Genomic DNA, 24,418 nt, shown 5'->3' with positions numbered 1-24,418 from the left:
ACTGGATGGAATGTTGATCCAAATGACGTGAGGTCTCCGAGCAGGATGTGGCAAGCAACTCTTATTAATATGAACGTTTCCGCAAGGCTGAGCCTGCTCTTGATTTGCATCAATTGGGCTCTCTATGCGCCTTCTCAAGTTGTTCCGACGTGCCCTTTATAATACCAACATTAGCCAACTTGGTCGTGCCTCGTCAAACGGGTCAACAAGGGTACTACAGCCCAATATGGATCCCGGTAGCGCGAGCGCGCTGGAACATGCTGAAGGCTTCGAAGCCCTGAAACACGAACAGAAGACCGTTGGCACAGTCGAGCGTCTCAACATTCCCGTTGGCAGTACGACGGTCCGTGGATTCCTGCATCTACCTGCCGGCTATAAGGAGAATCAGGACAGAATCTCTGCTGCTGCCCTGCTTCTATCAGGTGCTGGTGGAGGTGTGAGCGGGCCGTCCGGGATATATGTCTCAATTGGCGACAAGCTCTCCAGTCTCCGAAGAGGTATCCCAGTGCTCCGGCTTGATTATCGATACCCCGCCGATAACAACCCCTGCGTGGAAGACGTAACATCGGCGATGGGTTATCTCGACGGAAAGTACTCCATTCGCAGTTATGTGTTGGTTGGGTGGTCCTTTGGTGGTGCGCCAGTATTTACGGTCGGCGGACAGGAGAAAGGTATTTGAATCACCTCTAGCTTGTCTAGACCTTCGCTGATTTTGCAAAGACCGAGTGCTGGGCTGCGCTACGGTTGCAAGCCAAACTGCAGCCACCAACGGCATCAGATATTTGGCACCTCGACCAGTCCTGTTGCTTCATGGCACAGGCGACCGAACGCTGAATTGGCACTGTTCTCAGAGCCTCTATGAAGCGTATGGCAAAAAAGGAGACCGGAGTCTGAAGCTGTTCGAGGGCGATGACCATGCACTGACTAAGAACTCACATGAGGCAGAAGAGTTGTTGTGCAGTTTTATTGCCAGATGCTTGGACGTGGGTGTGTCGGGTCACGAGCGGGAGAGTGTGCTCCAGAAGACGTTGACTAAAGACGGCGACAAGGTGGATTTGATGAAAAAGGGGGGTGATCTCGAAGGAGAGCGGGTTGAGTAGAGAGTGGGCCAAAGCCATATGTACAGTACGAGACTCGTCGGCTCGCATTGCTTGATCGCTCAGTCCTCAGCTACCGGTAACGGCCCAGCGGAAAGAAAGGGACGAGGCTGCTCGGAGCGGAAAAACACTCGGGACGGTGAAACTCGGCGGAGACGCGCATTGGGACATGTGAAAGATCTGAGCTCCGCTGGCACCACTAGCGTCGCCTAGCGCTTCCCCACGGGTTGAGCTTGCGGCGAAATTGTGTTTTTGGCCGAGCGATGACATCAATCACAACCAAACTTGGAGGGCGTCGCGGGACGTGCAGTGAACAGCTCATTCAACATTTTTCCATCCAAAGTTGAGACCCCGCCATCTGTGAGATTTTGTCCTGTACCTGGTGGGCAACGGCTCGATAAATACATTCTGCACACAGTCTCCCGTTTTGTGACTACCTTTTGGAGTTCTTCAGACTTCTCCTACAACCCGACTTCACTGTCGATTGCCCAACTGTCGATTGCCCATTGCAGACTTCCTCGCTTTCGAATTGACCTTGGTTTGACCATCCCTCATGGCATTGGCTCAAGCATCCCAAAATTCGGTTCTGGCTGCACCAGCCAATGGTGAAGCTGCCCCAGACGGAACAGGTAGGAAGCTCTGACGGATTTCCTCGGACTGCATTAACACGTGTTTCCAGGTGTCATTAAGCTCGACCCTTGGTTAGAGCCATTCCGCGATGCCCTGAAACACAGATTTTCTAAAGCTCAAGAGTGGATAAAGAGGATCGATCAGACTGAAGGTGGACTGGAGAAGTTCAGTCGAGGTTATGAAAAGTTTGGCTTCACCTTCGACTCCAATGGTGGGATATACTACCAGGAATGGGCTCCGAACGCAGAGCAAGCATTCCTTATTGGCGAATTCAACGACTGGAACAGAGAATCACATCCTCTGCAGAGAAATGAATATGGCGTATGGTCAATCCACCTCCCAGCCAAAGATGGCGTGCCTGCCATTCCACACAACTCAAAACTAAAGGTTTCGTTCGTCATCCCCGGTGGTGAGCGGATAGAAAGAATACCGGCTTGGATTAAAAGAGTTACCCAAGACCTGTCCGTGTCCCCAGTCTACGATGCGGTGTTATGGAATCCTCCCAAGAGCGAAAAATATACCTTTAAAAACCCCAGGCCCCCCTATCCGAAAAGCGTACGCATCTACGAGGCACACGTTGGCATCTCTTCGCCCGAGTTGAAAGTTGCAACATACAAGGAGTTTACCAAGAATATGCTCCCCAGAATACACTACCTCGGCTACAACGTCATTCAGCTGATGGCTATCATGGAGCATGCATACTACGCATCCTTTGGCTACCAGGTCAACTCATTTTTCGCGGCAAGCTCGAGATATGGCAGCCCTGAAGACCTGAAAGAGCTAATTGACACTGCTCACGGCATGGGGATTACAATCCTCTTGGATGTTGTGCACTCACACGCCAGCAAGAACACCCTGGATGGCCTCAACATGTTCGACGGCAGCGACCATCTGTACTTCCACGAAGGCGCTAAAGGTCGGCACGAACTCTGGGACTCCAGGCTCTTCAACTACGGTCACCACGAAGTAATGCGATTCCTCCTGTCCAACCTCAGATTCTGGATGGAAGAGTATCAGTTCGACGGCTTCCGGTTCGATGGCGTCACGTCAATGCTCTACACTCATCATGGCATTGGGACGGGTTTCTCAGGGGGCTACCACGAGTATTTCGGGCCTGCGGTCGACGAAGAAGGTGTCGTCTATCTAATGCTGGCGAACGAAATGCTTCACACCATCTATCCCAGATGCATCACCATAGCCGAAGACGTTTCTGGAATGCCTGCCCTATGCCTGCCGCTCTCCCTTGGTGGTGTTGGTTTCGACTATCGCCTCGCCATGGCTGTTCCAGACATGTACATCAAGATGCTGAAAGAAATGTCAGACGATGAATGGGACATTGGCAACATCGCATTCACACTCACCAACCGACGCCATGGGGAGAAGACCATCGCATACACCGAATCCCACGATCAGGCGCTTGTCGGTGACAAGTCGCTGATGATGTGGCTCGCTGACAAGGAGATGTATACACATATGTCGGTCCTCTCAGAGTTGACACCTGTCATCGACCGCGCAATGTCTCTGCACAAAATGATCCGCCTGCTCACCCACGGCTTGGGCGGCGAAGGGTGGCTTAACTTTGAAGGCAACGAGTTCGGTCACCCCGAATGGCTCGACTTCCCCCGCGCGGGCAACGACAATTCTTTCTGGTACGCCCGTCGCCAACTCCACCTCAGCGAAGACAGTCTCTTGAGATACAAATTCCTCAACGAATTCGACCGAACCATGCAATGGAACGAGGAGAAGTACGGCTGGCTCCACTCGCCACAAGCATACATTTCTCTCAAGAACGAATCTGACAAGGTCCTCGTCTTCGAGCGTGCCGGTCTGCTCTGGATCTTCAACTTCCATCCTTCAGCATCCTTCACCGATTATCGTGTGGGTGTGGACGCACCGGGCGTGTATAGAATCATCATTGACACAGACTCGCCCGAGTATGGCGGGCACGGACGCAACGCGAAAGACACGAGGTTCTTCACCACGGATATGCCCTGGAATGGTCGGAGAAACTTCACACAGGTGTATATCCCGACGAGGACGGCGTTGGTAAGTCCTTTCTATCCCACAAGACTCGAACCGTTGGGAAAAGTAGTCCTGACTTTTGAATTTACAGGTTCTCGCCCTCGAATCTACGTTGTGATTCTAGACTCTGGCAGCGAGGTGTGTACCATGATTGAGTCTAGGAGGAGGACTCGTTACAGTCTTCAATTCTCATTGTGAACCCGCGTGACAGGGTCATATGGATGCGGTGCAGTTCCAGTCGGAGGTTTCAAAACTCGTGCCAGTTGTGCTGGAACATCTCTGAGAAAATTGAACTACGATTGAGTGAACACCTAGTCACCACGCGATATCGCACTGGGGATATTTTGATCAATGTGATGAACTCAATTCTGGAGCATTGCATGTCGTGTAATGCATAGCCAAAGTGCCAATGCAGCAAATCGTGATGGATGTCTTAGTGGAATTTTCAACATTGCTCACCCACACCCTTTATTTCAGTCAAGTATTATACAAAGGCCTATCAAAGCGCAGCCCTGCTTTAGTCTTTTAGTGCATCTTGCATGCCATCCTTCATGTCATCAACTCGAAAAGTGCCTTCTTGTTCGGAGTGGAGAGGTAGCAACACCAAATCATCTGGTAGAAGTCTCTTGTTTTAGCTGTTCGGCACTAGGTCCAATTGTAACTCTTGAGGGAGTGCTCGCAGCCCCCAATGCTTTGCTGATCCGTCCTGGCAGGCGCAATAAGCCAGGAGATTCAGGTACTTCAGGGATTCGGAGGCAGTCTTCTTCTAATATTCCACTCATCTCTGCATACCCTCATGGCCAGCCCGGGGATAAGTTCTTGCTCCTTGTTTCGTCCCCACTTTACCTTTTCTAAGAGCCAGTCGGTCAGAGTGACGACTTTGCTGGTCTTGTCATATCCGTTGCTCTCGTCCGCATGCTCGATCGTATGGCTTGCGATACGACCGTTGCAATCGAACGTGAATATGAACAGACCAGTGAAATCGTCGCCTTTGTTCAAATTGAAGATTGGTTTATCACCTCCAAGTAGTTTTGACAACCCGCGGTTTATGTTTCCGTCAGTTGTACTGGACTGGGCGGCTTCCGTGTTTGCGTTGCCATGGCCACTCGTTTTCGGCTCGGTCTTCCATCTTACCACCAGTTTCTCTGCGCTGAGATCTTGCTCGCCTTCGATTGCTTCTGCCGGAACCGCGTATGCAAGGCCAGTGCGCACAATCTTTTCGGATAGGATCTTCAGCTTGACATTGCCGACTATGGGAACGCACCCCCATGCCACGGGTGTTGTCCAGAGCGAGGCGCGATAGGCGACGCGGCCTTTAATAGCTGGTAGATGTGGGTGAGTTGAAGGAAAGAGATGGAGGGAGATGTTCGGCGAGAGAATTGAGGTCGGGAGAGGGGTCGTGAGTATGTTGGGTAGGAGCGGCGACAGAGTCCGTAGTGCTGTAGCATGTTAGCATCGATGTTTGTGTGCCTCTTGACCAGCTCTTCTACGTACTCTTCCCTAGTTTGATCAGTCGCTCGTCCGGAGGCTTGTGGTCGTCATTGCCGCCTGGCCTTGGAGGACCGAGCAGTTCATCCGCAGGACCATATCTGGGTGAAGCGGCGGTAAACCAAACTTCTGAGATAGGGTCGGGTCTGACTTGGGCCAAGTTTCTCCTCGGTAGCACCTGGCGAAGGCTATGACCACCAGCAGAGGAAGACCTGGCGCGGTACTGGGCTTGGACTCTGACGTCTCGGGTATGAGTCCATCTTGAAGCTGGAACAGCGCACTTGATCGATGTAGGAAGGCTGCGCATTGGCCCGGAGGTCATCTGGGAGGAGGAAGCATTCTCAAAGTAAGATAAATCGAGGGTAAGAGAAGATGTAGCCTGTTTGAGAAGTGATACCTCTTGAAATGAATTGATTGCTTGTATATCTCACCACAAAAAGTTGGAGAAATGGAAGCCGTGAAGCAGCGAAACAACTACGTCAGCCAATGGCAAGCGTAGTCGGCATACGTCTTAAGGACTTCCGCCAACCGCCACGGAACGTGGAAAGACGCTCGTGTTCTTGAGTCAATATATGCGAAACGATGCTTGTCAGACGGCCGTCTCATGCAAATACGAAAGGCACAGACACGGGGTGTCAATACCCACAGAAGCAAGCTGTGAGGCGGGAAGCGTCCAAGTACTCGTAGTTGCGGTACTGGAGAACTTGTTCTGATCATGTCCATATTTGACATTTTATGCTTCTGAGCGTATCTGTGTCCATTCAGGTTCTCACGCCGCCACTCAGAGGACCACCGACAAGATTGAGCTCGGATGGTAACCTTGCGCATCTTCTAGAACCGCCGTGGACAACTACCACAGTACCCTCAAAAGCCTCGAGCGGGGCTCCAGGCCCCACATCAAGCCCTGTAGGGCAAGTTCCTGTTGAAATAGGCAATGGATGCTTACCTAACCTCCCCGCGACGCATCATGCACCTATCATGGAGGGCCTCGAATCCAATCGTCTCCATTTCTTGCTCAAGGCATTGGGCCAAGTCTCCTTTACGCAGTAATAATTCCGACGCGAATTGAGCAGTCCAGAGTGGTGGCGATGAAGAGGACCACCTCTTAAAGGGACCACAAGCTACAGCAATACATTGTCCTAAGCAGCGATGCGACTTTCTCAGGCTCTGTCAAAGCCGACTAATCCAGCACAAACCCAGTGGTCCCCTTATCTGCGTGGGAAGCTTTCAGGTGGCCTGACGTGCCTGACCACAGCTTGCCGGCCGCTCAGCTAACCCGACCTTCTTTCAGCCCGCCTGCATCAATATGCAGCAAGTTGATCGCAGAAAATGCCGTCGGGTCAGTCTCTGCTATGGGTCAACCATGATGCGGACAATATGAGAGCTCTGCCTCACAGACATCGGGTCTTCACTCATGTCCAGAAGAACTATCGGCCGTGGAAGCGACGCCAAGAGACCAACTCACTGCGTGCCTCGGCCAAGGTCCCAGCTCAAGCCAGCATCTACAACCGCAATGACTACCGTGGTCGTGACCGATCCCCATCCGAGGGCGCTAATTCAACAAGGTCTGTCCCCAGTAGTCCAGCTTTAGGCTCACCCCCGAGCGGCAGTGTGTTTGATGACACCGACCCGTCCGCATTCAGCAATGGGGGTCCAGAGATATGGGCAGCCTCGCCATCAACATCGATTGGGAAAGGCAATTCGGACCCGTTTGGAGCATATCCGATACCGATAACCGCCGACGTCAACAACCTCATGACGTTTTATCGAGACTATATAATCCCAAGCATATGGTTCAAGAACTTCAGGAACAAGAACACTATCGCCCTTGCTGCACGGGAATGGCAGTACAATGCGGCCCACCTGGAAGACGAAGGGACTGCCTACGGCATCATCGCTCGTCACGGCATGGTGGCGGCAAGTTGCAGTCCAGCATTGCGAAAGCAAGCGGAGTATTATGTTGGCCAAAGTACCGAGGTCCTGAGGAAGAAGGTCGCTCAAGGCCGGGCTCTGCAAGCACACTCGTCGAGCTCCTTCATTGACAATGCTGCAATGCTCTTCAACGCAGAAACCTTGGCGCGAAACCTGGTCGCCGCGACGGCCCACGGGACATTCCTAACGTCCCTTTTCAAGCAGCAGTGGACGCAAGGGAAGCTCGATTATCGATTGTTAATGTATGAAGTCTACAACGACTGCCAGCTTACCTCCATCTTTCTCTGCCCTCCTGTATTTGACGTCGACCATTGGCTAACTACAGTCTTTGATCCCATCTGGAGAACGGCTATTCAACGACTTCCGCACCTTGCATGCGCACCACTGGACCCTTCAGTGGACAGCCAAGAACTTCAAACCTGGTTCCGGAGCCGGCAGGAGCAGCTGCAGATATACGGCGTCAAAGATGGTGAAGGGAAGCTGTTTCTCGACGTACCGGTTATCATGACCTGGTTTCTCTCAAAGGCTTACATCTTCCACGGGCATATGATCAACCATTATCTGAGAAATAGAGCTCAACTTCGGCGGCAAGGGTTGAAACCAGAAGTCAAAGATTATCTATATGCACAACAATACATGGCGCTTGCGGCAATCTATCTGACGCGAGGGCCAAACTTCAACTTCAACCCCACCGTCCTTAACGTCCCTATGTTCGATGCCTCGATCATACCTCGTACCCTCCGGACTCTGCTTGAAGAAAGCGAAATATCTTCGAAGCGGCCTTCTTGGAAGAGATATGTCAACGCTCGGCTTTGGGCGTATTACGTCGGCGCTCTGGTCGAACAAGCTGAAGCGACAACGCGACTCGACCCGCGCCCACAATGGTTCACCACCCACCTGATTGAGCTTGCCGCCAAATTGGGCGTGATGTCTTGGCACATGCTGGAAGGCCTACTACGTGGGTTCCTCTACTCGGACATCCTGACCGCACAGGGTTCGCAATGGTTCGAGCAGCTGATGGCTGCGTTCTGCAACGTCGAGTCTTGATTGCGGTTTACTTTGTCTCTGCACTTGACAGTGCCACTAGGACTGTGCGTCCAGTCCGTCACTCCTCGACATTTTCAGAAGAGGTATAGCTCTGAGTCGATCCGCAGCATCAAGTGGCTACCGTTGCCGCCCCAAACCATGTATGCAGCACGGTCGCTCTGGCTTCGATGGTCCTTGTCGCCTCCTTTTGATGACGCGTTCAAGTGATAGCCTCGTCAGGGAACTGTTGAGACAGCTGGTGAAAAGACACAGTTCAACAAGACAGCTGTGGTCAGAAGAGTATCTCTAGTGTGACCAGGACGGACAGATCTCTTGGACAAGACATGGCAAAACAAGCAGGAGAAGCGGGGTGGAATTCGTATGTATATTGGCATTGTAGCCCACAGACTGCTACATACCCCGAGCCTGAAAGGAAAGACTTCTACTATAGCATCGCATCAACAGGACAGTCCCTCGATCCATAGCGTTCCGAAGATTGCATATTATGTAGTACAAAGGACATCACCAGCCGCATGCGAGGCATGGTTGCTCTCGCCTTGGAAGATGCTTTGTGTCGCGGAACAACAAAACCCCGATACCGGTCCCCCGAGTTCACGAGCCTCGCAACCGGCCATTGTCCGTGCTACATTCCGGGCTGTCGTCAGGGAAGCTTCGTCCACGTCGACTGGGCACGGGGAATAGGTAAACCAGACGACTAGAGATCCTCATGTCCATGCAGTATGAGCATTTGATTCGTAGGCGGGGCAGATATTGAGACCCAGAGGTGTGTTGCCTGCCAGCATCGATAGTCAAATGGTCGTCATCGTCGTTAAGCTGTCACAATGCAATGGGAAGTATTGTTGTGCGCTTCGTGCAGCCGCACGTAGCCTGCTATTTTTGTCGACCGTCTAAAGGCATTTCCACCGAACGTTGAAGTGACCTTGTTTGCTTCTCATGTCTCAGTAGTGGTCAAAACCTGAATGCCATGCTCCTCCTCGGACTGTAGCAACAATGAAGGAATTTTCAGTCTTCATTTGCAGCAATCTGCTTTCACTGGAATAGATTTGGTGAACACGCTGTCACTGTCGGAGACGCTGCTGTTCGTAGACAGGCCTGTCAATATATCAGGCCAGACCGCGGCCGCCTCCACGAAGGTGAGCAGGTCAATGCCAAATAGCTGGTGCCAGACGCCGATCCTGTCCACTCAGCCGAGTGCTAAACAGATGGCCGAGGATGCAGAGACGACGGTGCTCCACATCGACGAGAGTCTTTGGATAGAGGAATAGCTGAGGCGTGGGAGGATATGAAAGCGAATGTGGGACTGTGACGCTCCGTGGGAAGAGGCGTGCTTGACGAAGGTCTGGATTGCGTGGATTGCTGGTGTTGCTCTCGCTTTTAAGGTGTACTTCATGTGTCTTGCAAATGGCGATTGCTCTTACACCTCTGTGGGTTTGGCGGCTTGAACAAGGTAGTCAGAAACAAAGTGCGGTACTGGCTCCAACAACAAATGCAGATATTACCGCCGGTGTGGTACTTGCGATCAGCAGTAGCATGAATCAGTAAGTTGTCCAGGGGGGCGTAGAGGCCACGGCGGCGACATGTTGTGTATATCTGGTCGCTGAGACGCTCCTTTGCAGCGACATCGTCCTCGGCCCGAACTCACCCTCTCAACCACGTCTGACCACAGCAGCTTTCAGCCTCAACCCTTTTGACTCCACTTGCGACGCCAGCAGAAGTCCTCAGTAACTCTTTGAGACGCTGTAGCTGCTCGGGGCACCTTGCTGCTTTCTTCCTGATCTAAAGGCAACCTTGCCAGTGCTGTCTTTGACTGTCGGCAAGCCAGATCAAAGAGCCCGGTAGTTTGACCGCTGACAATCACCTTCCTGTCAACGTCAAAGACATGAAAACAAAAGATATCCATGGGGCCAACACGCCTTCTGCGTCAATGGAACCATGTTGACTGTACATGTGGCTGACGGTCCATCTCTTAGGCTCTTGTCCTCACAACTCATCTTCTCCTCTTCAGACCTGGTCTTCGCAGTTGACTCCCTTCATATCCGCATACCTGGGTACCGTGGTAGGTCAGCAGTCTTCTCGCACTCTCTTTAAACACCACATAGAAGGATGTCTCGAGCGACGGCAGATGATCAGCTGAGATTCCTGTTGAGCTGCGTCAAGCACTCTAACAACGGACGGGTGAGCCAGGGCTTTCCCAGCAAGGCTAGACCTAGTGGACTGACGGTTCCAGGTCGATTTCGTGGAAGTAGCCAAAGACTGTGGCGTTGTCAGCAAAGGTGCAGCGTCAGTATCGCCTGAGCATGCATATTGGCTGGTCCTTGCTGACCAGATATCAGGGCCAAACGGTATGAGAGACTTCTGAAAGGAAACGGGGTCAGTCCGAGCGCTCCCAATGCAGCCGCTGCTGCCGCTACCAGCGTTGCTGCCCCAAAGCCAGTCAAGAGGAGAGCGAGTGAGAAGTCGTCAAGCAAGAAGAGAAAGCTGGACCGAAACGACAGCCCTGCAACAGAGGGCGACAACAAGAGGCTCAGACCGACCCCCAATGCCAACCAGGAGACCGTCGGAACTGTTTCATTGAAGCAAGAAGCTGTCAATGACGTCCCTCAATCGGGCAGCCCCGGTGGCATGCAATATGGACCAGGTGGTTCTTCCATGTTCATCGGTCGGCCTCCTCATATGGCTCATGGTCCGCTTCCACCATATCTAATGCAGCAACGGCCAGGTTTCCCAGGGTTTCCCTGTTATAGCCATCAAATGGTACAAGATACGCCGATGTATCCTTCTTTTGCGCCGACTAACTTCAGAGAGCCGTGGTCGATGCCAATGGTAGCTCCAGACGTAGGCTTCGAAGAGTACATCAACCAGGATGCCTTCCAGCAGCAGTACCAGATCGGACAGCCACCACACTTAATGGAGCCGTTGCCGATAAGAATACCGCCACGCCCGCAGAGCGTTGTGCCAATGGAGAAGCCGGCAGAACTTCGAGGAGAAGACGAGGAGGCAACAAAGCCGGATGATCGTGTTGTTGTCGTGGACTGATCCGATTCCAATTCTTCAGGTTCTTCGAAATGAAATGATGTCCGTTGGGATTGCAGAGGGAGGTACGACTGTTGTAGAGTAGGAGGTGTCTGGTTTGCAAGTGAGCAGAGGTCAAAAGAAGAGCTGGGGTTCAGCCAATTCGCCAACGACATCACCTGGCGAAGCAGCTTGCTTACCACAATGGTAGCGGCTCTTTCGGCCCAGCATAAGCCCTGTGACAGCGACAACGACCCAAAGGACATTCAGCAGCCCGAAGCACCAAGCGTCTCCTTTTCTGCGACGGCTGCTTGGCGGAGCAAAGGCGGCAGGAGAACATGTTCACAGAGGTGGTGTAGACCCTTGTCCTGTCGAACCATCGACGCCTCTCTTCGCAGAAGTTGACCTGACGAGTGCGCCACCATCTTGGATTTGGGCGGTCGGACTTGGTAAAGACGATGGGCGTCAAAACCTGCGCAAGGTGCTCGCATAGCTTGATGAGGTGCACAAGGACAGCCATCGTCATGGACCCAAAGAACACCTCTGCGTCGACGAAGAACAGCAGTCGTCATTAACTCAAAGAACACCTGTATGTCGACCACCAACAGTGGTGTCTTGGGTGGTGTTGGTGTTTATCTTGGGCGCACAATATCGCTTCCAGCATTTCTCCATTTCCCCTTCTTGCCCACCGCCTCCCACGACCACGACATCTCCCTCTCACCTCGCCGTTGTCCCTTTGTGTCTCCCTCCCTCTACCATCTGGGTCCCTCACAGCTTTCAGGCCGAGCCTCAACGCCGTTGAGAGCCTCAGCCTCTCCAGTTGCGGAAGCTGGTAAGTCTCTTCCACAGGCAGCAGCATCTTTCAACAGCGCGCTCTTCTGCAGCGCGCAAACCCCTCCCTATTGTCCTCTGTCCCTCCATTGACCTGTATTCACCCCACCGGGTATTTGGCCCGTGATGCACGTGTTGGTGACGCCAGATCCCTCTGTTTATTTCCTAGTTGCGTCCTTTTGGTCATTCACCGTGCCTCAAAATCTGAACACCTTCGTCACTATTGTTGCAGATCTTCGAGGGCGACGACGACAACAACAAGCAGCCTATCTCCTCCCTCTCCTCTCTCCTCACACATACCATGGTTCCCAGCTACTTTTCTTGCGCTGCAACTGACGACTGAGAACTTCAGACACAGCAACAGCAGTCGTCGTTCTGTGCGAAGATGCCGGAGAGAAAGAATCCCAGAAAATCTCCGAGCAAGCCTCGCACTCTCAACCGCTGGGATGGTAAGTTCCAGAGGCGTTCACTGCCTCAGAGCGCAGTCCAGAGAACTGACGTGCCCAGATGATCTCGACAAGGGACTCATGCTCTGCATTCAATACGCCTGTACCGAAGCTGGTCTGAAGATTCCATGTAAGTCTTTGATCCCTTCAATCCCAGCATGGTTCACTTGGCTAATTTTCAACCGACAACAGGGGCTAGAGTCGCTGAGATCATGGGTCCAACCTTTACCGAGGGCGGCATCGTGCAGCACCTGGCCAAGCTCCGAAACCTCATGATGAGCGCCGGCATTCCGGTGCCACCATCTGTGAAGCGTGGAATGATCACCAAAGCACCCTCCAGGATCTACGGCAGTGCCGCCAACCCTCGCGCCAGACTTGAGCCAATTCCTGCTTTGTTCCCTGACGGCACCAGTGGCCCAGCGAAGATCAAGATGGAAGAGGACGCAGAGCAGCCCACTTTGATTTATGAGCGAGCCAAGAGCGCCGCAAATAAGTCCAAAGATGACAATGGCGAGGACACTGCAGACAACACGTTCTTGAACGAATCAGCCATTCCAGATGGTCCAGCCAAATTTGCATCAAGGGCGAAAGCCAAGACCAGAGGCAAGGGAAAGGGGCGCCGCAACAACATGAGTGACGATGAAGAGGAAGAAGTCCCGAACCTGTATGACTCTGACTCCGAGTATGGCTCTCCGAAGAAGCGTCGTCGCTCCTCTGCAAGATCGAAGCGCAAGACGCCTGCCGCTAAAGCCGCAGTCGATGACCCTCTTGCTCTCTCCGAGGCAACTACATTGGCTGCACCCATTGAAGACCCTCAAGCCGAGGATGCTATGATCAAGGTCGAAGAAGAAGACTCCGGGCCTGCGATGCGCACTCGCGGTGTCAAGCGTGACTACTCACAGATGGCAGCTCCTTCCTCTGATGAGGGTGAGGCCGAGCTCGAACAGCAGGAACAAACCCTGCAAGCTGTCGACGACACACTCGAGTACGACGGCGCTGCGGAGGCATTCGCTGAAGATGACAACATTGCCAGCGAGGCCGAGACTGATATTGTCCACGCTGAGGATGATGGTGCAGTAAAGGCAGAGTTTGGAGGTGCATTCCTCGAGGAATCACACATTGTCGACACCCCGTATGGCCAGGTCTATGGAAACAGTCAGATGGTGGTAGGTTTCTCTCCACCTCCCTCCTCGACAAGATTACTGACCTTGATGTAGACTGACATGTCTCACCAATTCCAACCTGGGAATGTACACGATTTCAATCGGGTCGATTACCTGAACGGCGGCAACCAATTCTCGAGTCAACAGTTCGGGTACTCCAACATTGCCTCAATGAACTTCATGCCTCCAGGAAATACCTTCAACAGCCAGTTCCCGAGCATGAGTCTGTACGCGGCATCCACTGACTCGTCCCGCAACAACTCTCTGGGCGGCGCCATGGGTTATTCTAACCTTCCGTCCATGTCCAACGCCAACTTCTTGAACACTTTCAGCTTCAACGACGGGCATTCTGGTGACGTGATCAACGAGGAGGATCACGTGAACAGTATGCCAGGAGACGACATCTTCCTGACCACTCAGGACAGTGACTTTCTCATCGACCCTGAAGTTTGAGTAAGTTGCGGTCGCTCAGAGCGAACTGCAAGCACTAACAGTCGGACAGCCGTTCATTGATTCCAGAGACGACATGATACCCCTGATGGCGTTACGAGATTAGGGAACGGCGACGGCGAATGGTGGCGAAAAGCTTGTGGTATTCCATGGCAGGAGGCACTCGTGGTGTAGTCTGGGAGGAGTTTCCGGACCATGCTGAATCACCCATTGTCTTTCTTTTCTTTTCTTTTCTCTTGTACTATTCGGACTTCATTCTGGTGCAAGGCACGACACGACATTGTGCTCAGATCTCAAGGATACGGTGATACGGGAGATCAGACAACCACCATCCACTCGCTGGCAGTCCCGCCTCACGCGGACAAGAGCAGAGCGCGGAGATCAAGCAATAAACAGCATACAGAGTAGAGCTTGAGCTTTGACGACAGTCACAATGAATGCGCCCCATCGCCACTTCTTACACCTTCAGCCGGAACGCTACACGGTGTATGCTGGCTGGGCCAAGATTAGGGACACAGAAGTCTTCAGCAGCAGATGCTGCTTCATAGCGAGGTTGGCGTTGCTCGGGTGGCCTGATTAGTGCCAGCTTCCGATTGGTCGAGGTGAGCCGGAGACCCACAGAATCTCCAAAAGTTTTCTTTCGAGATCCAGCATGCGAGGCTTCACGCTTCCACGCTTCCTGCTGCATTCATCGTGCATTCACCCATCCAACCTCTGCTCTCCTTCCTTCATTCGCTACTACCACCTTACACTTGATTGTTGCCGCCATCAGCCACCATGCAGCGCGCTCTTTCCTCCGCAGTCCGCTCTTCTCTGTCGTCCTCATCATCCCCATACTCCCGAACAGCTGGCCGAAGTTTACAACAGCTGCGGTTTGCTCACAAGGAGCTTAAGTTTGGCGTCGAGGGACGAGCACAGCTGCTCAAGGGCGTGGAGACGCTGTCAAAAGCTGTTGCAACCACACTTGGTCCCAAGGGTCGGAATGTCCTGATTGAATCAAGCTACGGCTCTCCCAAGATCACAAAAGGTCGGTATTGGTATACCTCCGACTACAAGAACTCGAGGATACTGACTACGGATCAGATGGTGTCACTGTCGCTAAAGCTGTGACACTCCAAGACAAGTTTGAGAACCTGGGTGCCCGACTCATCCAGGATGTCGCTTCCAAGACCAACGAAGTCGCCGGCGACGGCACAACAACCGCAACTGTCCTCGCCAGCGCCATCTTCTCCGAGACGGTCAAGAACGTTGCTGCCGGGTGCAATCCCATGGACTTGAGAAGAGGAACACAAGCAGCCGTCGAAGCAGTCGTCGACTTCCTGCAGAAGAACAAGAAGGACATCACCACCAGTGCCGAGATTGCCCAAGTTGCGACGATTTCTGCCAATGGCGACACTCACGTCGGCAACTTGATCTCGAATGCCATGGAGAAGGTGGGCAAGGAGGGCGTCATCACTGTCAAGGAAGGAAAGACCATCGAGGACGAGCTTGAGGTCACCGAGGGTATGCGCTTCGACCGCGGCTTCACCTCGCCCTACTTCATCACCGATACCAAGTCCCAGAAGATTGAATTCGAGAAACCTTTGATCTTGCTATCCGAGAAGAAGATCTCCGCCGTCCAAGACATCATTCCCGCGCTCGAGGCGTCTACTCAGATGCGCCGACCCCTGGTCATCATCGCCGAGGACATCGATGGAGAGGCTTTGGCTGTCTGCATCTTGAACAAACTGCGTGGTCAACTCCAAGTGGCCGCAGTCAAGGCTCCAGGCTTCGGTGACAACCGCAAGAGTATCCTGGGTGACATTGGAATCCTGACAAATGCCACCGTCTTTACGGACGAGTTGGACATCAAGCTGGAGAAGGCTACACCTGACATGCTCGGCTCGACCGGCAGCATCACCATCACCAAGGAAGACACCATCATCCTGAACGGCGAGGGTAGCAAGGATGCGATTGCGCAAAGATGTGAACAGATCCGCGGCGTCATGGCCGACCCAAGCACCTCCGAATACGAGAAGGAGAAGCTACAAGAGCGTCTTGCCAAGCTGTCCGGCGGTGTCGCCGTCATCAAGGTCGGCGGTGCCTCTGAAGTCGAGGTGGGTGAGAAGAAGGACCGTGTTGTCGACGCGCTGAACGCCACCCGCGCCGCCGTGGAAGAGGGTATCCTGCCTGGCGGTGGTACTGCCCTCATCAAGGCCGCTGCCAATTCTCTGGGCACCGTTAAACCCGCCAACTTCGATCAACAGCTTGGTGTCAGCATTATCAAGAATGCCATCCAACGACCTGCTCGTAAGATCGTCGAAAATGCTGGCCTTGAGGGCAGTGTTGTCGTGGGCAAGCTTATGGACGAGTATGCCCAGGACTTCAACAAGGGCTTCGACTCGGCCACGGGCGAATTCGTCGATATGCTCAGCAAGGGTATCGTCGATCCTCTGAAGGTCGTCCGCACTGCGCTCGTGGATGCCTCCGGCGTTGCATCACTACTGGGTACGACGGAAGTCGCTATCGTTGATGCGCCGGAGGAGAAGCCTGCTATGCCAATGGGCGGCGGTATGGGAGGAATGGGTGGTATGGGCGGATTCTAGGCTCCGTTGATGTGAGCTGTTGATGAAGCTATCCATTCCACCCTCTCACTCATACTGGCCATCCTTCCTGCGTTTCAGCGATTCCAATTCAGATCCTCAGCATTGAACTTTGAACCTTCATCGTGATGCTCTCGAGTCGGACCGTCGTACCGAAGTCGACCACATCACCTGGAAATGTGGCCGTTTAGATCCCTGGGACACTTGTCCATCACCTCTGTACATTTCTGCAAGACTGTCACATTACTCTCCACTCAAATTCGAAAGATTGTGTACTTATTACACATGTTGTCTCAAAAGCACGGGAAGGGGAGGCCTTTAACGAAACGGGGTCGGCGGGGCATTGGACCTGACCTTGGGTCTCGGGACCGCCTTACAGTGGTAACAGACAGCCCGCGTGCAGGGGGATGGCAATTACTGTGTGGGTGTTTGGACGCACTGTACGATAAGACTTGGTCATAGCTGTAGTGAAAGAAGCACGCACTGTAATGGAAGAAGTGAACAAAACCTTATGAGCGGGCAAACTTGACACATCCTGTGATGCTATTAGATGTTCCTGTTGGCTAGGCCTGCCACCAGTACATACCAGACAGAGACAGGCCACTTCTTGTCGTAGCTTGAAGATGCGCCATGATCTTTCACGACATACTCGCGGTCTTGGAGCGCAAATGGTAAGATCACCCCAACCCTTCCATGCCGCTGACCCTGGTTCCCATGAGTCTTGAAGCGATTCTCTGGTGATACTGTACCGAGGGCGAGTTTCGGAATCGTCCTCAGCGCGTCGGGGTTGTGAGTTCAAAACTGAAAGGCACATTCTTCAAAGACAATCGGCTCGACATCATTCGACGACATCCACCTGCCTGCACCTCTCCCCATGCCAGCGGCCATATGCCCTTCTCTGCGCTCCTCCAGCCAAATGGCTTGCATCGTCGTCTGCAGATCCGACTTTGATAGCGTAGCGATGAGGTAATTACTGCTGGTACCCAAGTCGAAACTACAGCAAGCCGAGTGTTTTCTGTCGCGTGTTGTTGGCTTCCCATGAGCGAGCAGTAGGTCTCCTAAGTTAGCTGGGCCGTGACTGTGTGTATTTCTACCTGTCGGTCTGCGCTGAGCCTGGAATCCCAGGTGTCTTTGAGGGGGCTTGTCTTGGCACTGGGGTCGTTTCCACTACTTGTCCCGTGGTGAGTGAGCTAGCCACTGTATGAAGGTAGTGTAGCTACCTACGAGCTATTTTACCGTGTACAGTATGTTAGCAGCTGTTCTGCCAGGTACTGGGAGGGTTGCCCGTCACGGGGAATCCATAACAACAGACCTGTCAACCTGACCTCCTACGAGGACTCGTCTTGCAGAACAGCTAGTAACATACTGTTCACATATCGCGTACCATCGAAAGTCTTATCTCCACAACTCAGGGGTGTTTTGTCTCCTACCGACTCTCTTATATCGTCGGTAGATATATGAACGCAAGGATTTGACACCGCTCTGAGTGAGGAGTATACCATGGGATCCCACGAAATCATAAAGGGAGTAAAGGCTCCGTCGACGATGTCCCTCCAGATGCAAAGACGGGGTATTACGAAGAGAGGAACGTATCGCAAGTATACCATACCAGGCCAACACGCACGAACGGGACGGCCGGTCCTTGTGGGTACGTCCACCTCCCCTTCCATTCCCACCTCCACCTTCGCCTTCTGGATGCTTGACGGTAAAGTTGGGTATCGCAGTAGGACCGGACGCCCAGCTTAGCCTACCAGCGCCTGTTGGACTTCGCGCAACTGTTGGCCTTCTCACTGACAATCGCGGAACCATGGGAAGTCATGGCCATGTATATTGAATTGACGAGACTGTCGATCTGTATTCCTCGCTTCCCTGACGTGGGCAAGCAAGTTGACGCGCGCTCACGGGCAGATATATCTCGGCGACCTTCTGGAAGGGGGCCCCGAGCTCGCTGGTGTGGGGCGCCACCGTCAAAATCGTCGGCTCCCTGCCCAGGCGTGCAAGGTAGTCGTTGGCAGAATTTGGGTCGATCTTGATCCTCGCAATCGCGAGTGTGCAGTATCTCTGGACGCATATAATGGCGCCGGAGCGAGTCGGTGGTTCACTACGTGAATACAAGGTGCGAGTCTTAGGCTGCTCTTGCTCGGACCTACGGGATCCGAAGATGTGATGTGATATTGGGGGCGCCTTGGGAGGAAGTCAACCCGCTAGCCTAGCTCCCCCAGCTCACGGCGCCGAAGGTGTCGTGCGTACGAGCAGACTGGCTCTCGGTAACGCGGTCGGCGTGGGTGAGTACCTCGCCGGCTGCCGGCTCATCCTGCAGCGAGGCTGCGCTCCTTCAAGTCCTCATCGCCGCGAACATGCCCAGCAGCGATCTCAAGCGGTGGCATTTGACACTCACTATCTGGGCGCTCTTGATCACCTCGGGCGTCATCGACACGTAGGTACACCTTCTGGGTTGTGCCATGCGTGGCTGGAGCTTGCCAGCGAGATGATACGTGCACGTTTTCTTGTTTGTCGTCTTCGTGATCGTCCTGCTATTCTTCAGCCTTAAGAGCACTACTGCCTTCGTGTGTTTATGGCTAAGCAGCATTGTCTGGAACTGGTGGGACAGGAGCAGTTTCGTGCATGGCCTTCAGTTTTGACATGTTGGTCCCGTGACGGATAAGCTTGTAGGGCAGGCCAGAACAGATAGAGCGTCCGTTAAACCGTCCATAGGAGTGGCACAACGTTGACCACCTTCACAAAGACAGGCCACATGAGCCGGATGGCGCCGTGCGTGACTTGGGCATCGGCATCGGCAATGGCATTGGGCTTTGTTGTCACTCAGTCGGCCCCTTAGGCAGGAGCGCAGGGTGCAGGAGATCGCAATGATGTGATTAGCTGGTGTACCGGTGCGGTGCCGGTCGTGGAGGGGCCCGGGAAGAGGGCGAGCGGGCAGCCAGGTTGCGTTGCCGGGGATGTGGAGGTTCGGGTAGACCTACAGTCGGAGGTGGGCATATACCGTTAGTGATGAAATCAAGGCACACCCTCGCACACAGATACACAGATACACCGGAGACACAGTGTGTGTGTGAGAGAGAGAGAGAGAGAGAGAGAGAGAGAGAGAGAGAGAGAGAGAGAGAGAGAGTACGACGGACTTATGCCCCGGCTGCTTTGGCAGGCGCCATCGCACGTCCACGTCCAAGTGATCCTACTCACGCGGGTCACACTCGAGCTTGCCTATCACGGGCGCGAACATGAACATGTATACGCGTTGCCGATCTATGTTTATGTCGTGTGAGGGTGGCAGACGAGTCATTGGGCGGAGGCCGACATGTTTTGTGCATGTACCTCTGGATGTCATGGGTCCACGTCGAGAGATGGTAGTGTGATGGGGACCTGAGGAGGTCTTGACGCTTGCGAGCAAATAGACTTGCATTATGGATTAAACCCGCTCACCCTGATGTGAAAGGTCGTCGTTCCTCTGTTTGCGGGCTAAGGATAAGATACGTCTGTGCAATGGTCGGCTTGCGGTCTGGTTGTAATGTAGGACTACTTGCCCCAGGTCCTAGCTGATGTTGTCTTTGTCGTCGTTCAAATCCAATAGCTCCTATGACAGCATCAAGCTTTACCAGCGCAGTAAGACATGTAGGCTTATGGAGAGCGACTCAAGAGGGAGAAGGGGCAAGGATAAGACTGGGGCGTAAAGACACCCACCCCCTTGGCGAGGCACGGCCAGTAGCGACATGATTACAGAGGAAATTTTGGTCTGCGGAATAAAAGGAGGATTGATCAATGTACAAGTTCTCCTCCCCTCTGCTCTTCTCAACTCCTCAACATGCTGCGTTGCAAGAATGCCACAACTCAAGTAGCATTTGTGTCTGGTCTTGCATCACGCGTCAACCACTCACTCCATTTCAAGGTCCCATCTACGACTTCTCCAGTTCAGCCAAGATCTTCTCACCCTTTGCTCTTGCACTCTCGAAATTGCCAACCATGTAGAAAGCACCCTCCGGCAGGTCGTCACCTTCGCCGTTGATGATCTTCTGGAATGAGCTGATGGTATCCTTCAAGTCGACAAGCTGGCCCTCGATACCGGTGAAGACCTGAGCGACGGTGAAAGGTTGAGACAGGAAACGTTGCAGTTTGCGAGCACGTTCGACAGTGAGCTTGTCAGCCTCGGACAATTCATCCATACCCAGAATGGCAATGATATCCTGAAGCGACTTGTATTCCTGCAACATCTGCTGGACACGGGAGGCAGTATCGTAGTGCTCTTGTCCCACGACGCGGGGGTCCAGCATACGGGACTTGGAGTCGAGAGGGTCGACCGCAGGGTAGATACCGAGCTCAGAAATACCGCGAGACAAGACAGTGGTGGCGTCCAAGTGGGCAAAAGTCGTAGCTGGGGCAGGATCCGTCAAATCGTCAGCAGGCACGTAGACGGCCTGCACGGAGGTAATGGATCCCTTCTGCGTAGTGGTGATGCGTTCCTGCATGAGACCCATGTCGACGGCGAGAGTGGGCTGGTAACCGACGGCAGATGGGATACGACCGAGCAGAGCAGACACTTCGGAACCGGCTTGAGTGAATCGGAAGATGTTGTCGATGAAAAGCAGCACTAATCAGGTCAGCAACCTTCAAATGCGTCCAGCGACCACGAGATACATACCATCCTGGCCTTCAGAGTCGCGGAAATATTCAGCTACAGTCAAACTGAACAAATGCGAGTTAGTATGAGATGTAGCAGCAAGTAGTAAAAACATCAGTGAGGTGGGTATTCGTCCAAAGGAAATGTAGTCCAGTAACAAATGGTAGCAGTGAGGAGACGCCAGTGAGACGAGGCCGTAGTTTCGCCGGTGTAACCAGAAAGCGGGGACAGGATAAGCCCGTAGGAATAGCCTCACTAAGAGTCATTCCAAACGGGTTGCGACTCTCTTTGCATGTAGCTGTGTGGCGAGGTGTCGTTGGAGACTCCAGTTATTGTTGAATGCCTTCTCGCAGGCCGAACAGTAGTAGAGCTTTTGCTCCTTTGCTTCCTGCCTACTGGCCTTGAGAGTAATAGCATTCTTCCCAAGAGGCGCTTTGTCGATGCTAGCGACGCGGTCGAGATGGGCTCGAGTGTTTATGTGGCTCTCAAGAGCTACGCGACTTTGGAATGATTGTTGGCAATCGTCACAGTAGAAACGTTGCTGGGCAATAGCCTTGTTGCGGGTCGTAGCAGCATTCTTGAGCACCTTGTCGGCGTTTTTGTGGCTCCAGAGTAGCTTCGACTGGGACTGCTGTTTTCGAAAGCCAACGGGATCTTCGGCGCGATTTTTCTCGCGATGTCGTCGACTTCCGGCATTGGCAATCTCCGTAGCGCGTACTTTTCGTATAGCGGCAGCGATCTCAAGTTCTTCTTCTGTGAGGGTCAAGTCGCCTATAATGGGCTCGGTGATAGGTAGATGACTGCAGAGGGGCGTCCAGTCCACAGATTGGCGTGGCCAGAGTAGTAGATCCTCGAGGTAAATGTCCGAACTCATGGCAATGCAGCAATGAAACAGTATCGTGAACACGGTCTCCAGCAGGAGGAAGAAAGCTCTGGTACGAGGTAGTAGGCGAGGAGGTGGGATCGACGCCCATGCTAGAAGCCCGAGGTGGGTGATTCCGAACTTTTTTTGGAGGGCTTTTTTGACGAACTTTGGTCGCGTATGAGGTTGTGTCGTGTATGATTTTGTCCTTTGAAGGACTCCGCCAGATTCTGCTGTGCCTGAACCTATGTAGAGGGCTGACTTCTAACCAGCCTTCTCCATGACCACAACATATATGCCCCATAGCCCGGTGGTAGGCTCAGGCAGGCTTTTGAAGAAGTCGAGAGAGGGAGGCTTGTCGTGGGTCATAGCGGCAGCTAATGTTTCTGGGATCTTGAGTTGTGTGGCGTCGTAGAGAGTATCGAGGTCTTCGCGGTCTGTACCACCGAAGAGAAGCCCAAACTCGGGACTGGCGTGTATTGACCGTGTATTTAGCTGTGCGAGATTATGCATGTAGCATAGGATCTTCTCATCAATGTCAAACTGTGGAATGTCCATGGCTTGGTCGGTTGGAAGTATCTTGGAAGTGTACTCGGAGTGGCAGAGGACAAGATGCTGAGTGTGGCCAGGTCCAAGGGCAAATAATCCAGTATATATCCAGGAAGGTGAGGTGTCCAGTAGATGGGAAGGTAGTAATGGGCCATAGTAGGAAGGAGTAATGGGCCATAGTAGGAAGGGACAATAGGCTGCAGTAGGAAGGGACAATAGGCTATACAAGAGTGGGAAAGAGTAACTCACCCAGTCAGGGCCACTCGAGCACGAGCCCCAGGAGGTTCGTTCATCTGACCGAACACCAGGGCGACCTTCGACTCGCCATCGAGCTGGATGACCGAAGTCTCCTGCATCTCGTGATAGAGGTCGTTGCCCTCACGAGTACGCTCACCCACGCCGGTGAAGACCGAGTACCCACCGTGGGCTTTGGCGATGTTGTTCTGTAGCATGTCAGCTATGTTATTCTTCGTGGGGAGAAGTGCACCCACAATAAGCTCCTGAATGAAAACGGTCTTGCCAACACCAGCACCACCGAACAAGCCAATCTTTCCACCACGAGCATATGGAGCCAGAAGATCCACGACTTTGATACCAGTAACCAGGACTTCGGCGGTCGTAGCTTGTTCAACGAATTCGGGAGGGTCAGCGTGGATAGGTGCTCGCTTGGCAGCCTTGATCGGTCCGCGTTCATCGATTGGGTCGCCGGTAACGTTCATGATGCGACCTAGGGTGCCAGGGCCGACAGGAATACTGATGGGGGCACCAGTATCGACAGCTTTGTGTCCTCGGACGAGACCCTCGGTACCTAGAATACACGGTCAGTCCCCAAGTGAGAATTAGGCAGCTCGCTGAGTCTCCATACCATCCATGGCAATGCATCTCACGACGTTCTCACCCAAATGTTGCTAAAGGTCATCAGTATATGTATTCTGAGCTGCGGCCATGTTTCCCATACTGCGACTTCCAGCACCAATTTGGTGCCACCATTATCGGTTTCGAGGGCATTGAGAATAGCAGGGAGTTGTTCGGTGTCGAATTTGACTAGCAAGCATCTATCAGCTCTTGTTTGGTTCGAATGTCGCCGTTGGTGAGCTTATAAATAGCTCAAGCGGTGCGAGATAGGGAGGTGTAAAATATCCGCATACCATCGACAACAGCGCCAATGACCTGATGAATCTTCCCTTCCTTGGTGGACTCCGTCGAGGCCCATCTTTGTGCGATGGCTGGAGCAAACGATTTTCTTATGGGCTCGACGGCGCGTCGGGTGATGGAAGGTCGAGCAAAGGCAGACCTGCCCAAGCTACGGGCAATGCCGCTGTCCCAAACGAGTCAGCAACGGACGTCTCGAGCTGCATCAAAGCTCTGCCGGGTCATGAGAGGGATCTCGCTTACCTCTTGAACATGTTTGCGGGTGGACGAAAGGTGAAATGAAAGGGTAGAGGGGAGAGTGGTTGTGATCAGGAGCGAAACTGGACGAGAAGAACTTGAGGTCAATTGAGAGAAGCTCCTCGCGACGCTAACCCCAATTTAGTTAGCCGCCTCGACTACTCGACTTCTTCACCCTCGTCATTTGTACCAAGAAGCACAGCGAGGGCACATCGAGGGCACATTCAGGGCATTTCAAGAGCTCGACCAAATTGAGCGCACTTGTGACGAGGACGGTGAGCGAAGGGA

The 24,418-nt window shown here is 53.1% G+C and overlaps 8 protein-coding genes across 8 annotated transcripts; 6 read left to right on the top strand and 2 right to left on the bottom strand.

Annotated features, from left to right (window-relative positions):
- Positions 1-226: 226 nt before the first annotated feature.
- A1O7_05169 (uncharacterized protein) lies at positions 227-1,100 on the top strand (the record flags this gene model as incomplete). The annotated part of the gene is made up of 2 exons (XM_007759179.1): positions 227-671; positions 721-1,100. The coding sequence occupies 2 exons, from the start codon at positions 227-229 to the stop codon at positions 1,098-1,100; spliced, it is 825 nt and encodes a 274-aa protein (XP_007757369.1).
- Positions 1,101-1,650: 550 nt separating this feature from the next.
- On the top strand, positions 1,651-3,867 carry A1O7_05168 (1,4-alpha-glucan-branching enzyme; the record flags this gene model as incomplete). Its single annotated transcript, XM_007759178.1, has 3 exons — positions 1,651-1,726; positions 1,777-3,773; positions 3,841-3,867. The coding sequence occupies 3 exons, from the start codon at positions 1,651-1,653 to the stop codon at positions 3,865-3,867; spliced, it is 2,100 nt and encodes a 699-aa protein (XP_007757368.1).
- A 623-nt stretch (positions 3,868-4,490) lies between these two features.
- On the bottom strand, positions 4,491-5,559 carry A1O7_05167 (uncharacterized protein; the record flags this gene model as incomplete). The annotated part of the gene is made up of 2 exons (XM_007759177.1): positions 4,491-5,188; positions 5,244-5,559. 2 exons carry the CDS (start codon positions 5,557-5,559, stop codon positions 4,491-4,493), a joined length of 1,014 nt encoding a protein of 337 aa, XP_007757367.1.
- Positions 5,560-6,566: 1,007 nt separating this feature from the next.
- Positions 6,567-8,216, top strand: A1O7_05166 (uncharacterized protein; the record flags this gene model as incomplete). The annotated part of the gene is made up of 1 exon (XM_007759176.1): positions 6,567-8,216. The coding sequence occupies one exon, from the start codon at positions 6,567-6,569 to the stop codon at positions 8,214-8,216; it is 1,650 nt and encodes a 549-aa protein (XP_007757366.1).
- A 2,103-nt stretch (positions 8,217-10,319) lies between these two features.
- On the top strand, positions 10,320-11,252 carry A1O7_05165 (uncharacterized protein; the record flags this gene model as incomplete). Its single annotated transcript, XM_007759175.1, has 3 exons — positions 10,320-10,391; positions 10,444-10,496; positions 10,550-11,252. The coding sequence occupies 3 exons, from the start codon at positions 10,320-10,322 to the stop codon at positions 11,250-11,252; spliced, it is 828 nt and encodes a 275-aa protein (XP_007757365.1).
- A 1,192-nt stretch (positions 11,253-12,444) lies between these two features.
- On the top strand, positions 12,445-14,121 carry A1O7_05164 (uncharacterized protein; the record flags this gene model as incomplete). Its single annotated transcript, XM_007759174.1, has 4 exons — positions 12,445-12,508; positions 12,567-12,635; positions 12,698-13,671; positions 13,723-14,121. 4 exons carry the CDS (start codon positions 12,445-12,447, stop codon positions 14,119-14,121), a joined length of 1,506 nt encoding a protein of 501 aa, XP_007757364.1.
- Positions 14,122-14,895: 774 nt separating this feature from the next.
- Positions 14,896-16,703, top strand: A1O7_05163 (heat shock protein 60; the record flags this gene model as incomplete). Its single annotated transcript, XM_007759173.1, has 2 exons — positions 14,896-15,145; positions 15,202-16,703. 2 exons carry the CDS (start codon positions 14,896-14,898, stop codon positions 16,701-16,703), a joined length of 1,752 nt encoding a protein of 583 aa, XP_007757363.1.
- A 3,905-nt stretch (positions 16,704-20,608) lies between these two features.
- Positions 20,609-24,147, bottom strand: A1O7_05162 (ATP synthase subunit beta, mitochondrial; the record flags this gene model as incomplete). The annotated part of the gene is made up of 8 exons (XM_007759172.1): positions 20,609-21,300; positions 21,352-21,395; positions 22,991-23,184; positions 23,233-23,549; positions 23,607-23,649; positions 23,700-23,785; positions 23,890-24,059; positions 24,137-24,147. The coding sequence occupies 8 exons, from the start codon at positions 24,145-24,147 to the stop codon at positions 20,609-20,611; spliced, it is 1,557 nt and encodes a 518-aa protein (XP_007757362.1).
- Between the last annotated feature and the right edge of the window lie 271 nt (positions 24,148-24,418).

This window comes from Cladophialophora yegresii (assembly GCF_000585515.1).
Source record: "Cladophialophora yegresii CBS 114405 chromosome Unknown aczIN-supercont1.3, whole genome shotgun sequence".
In the NCBI taxonomy this organism is placed as follows: Eukaryota; Fungi; Ascomycota; class Eurotiomycetes; order Chaetothyriales; family Herpotrichiellaceae; genus Cladophialophora; species Cladophialophora yegresii.
This window is presented reverse-complemented; position numbering and strand designations above follow the sequence as displayed.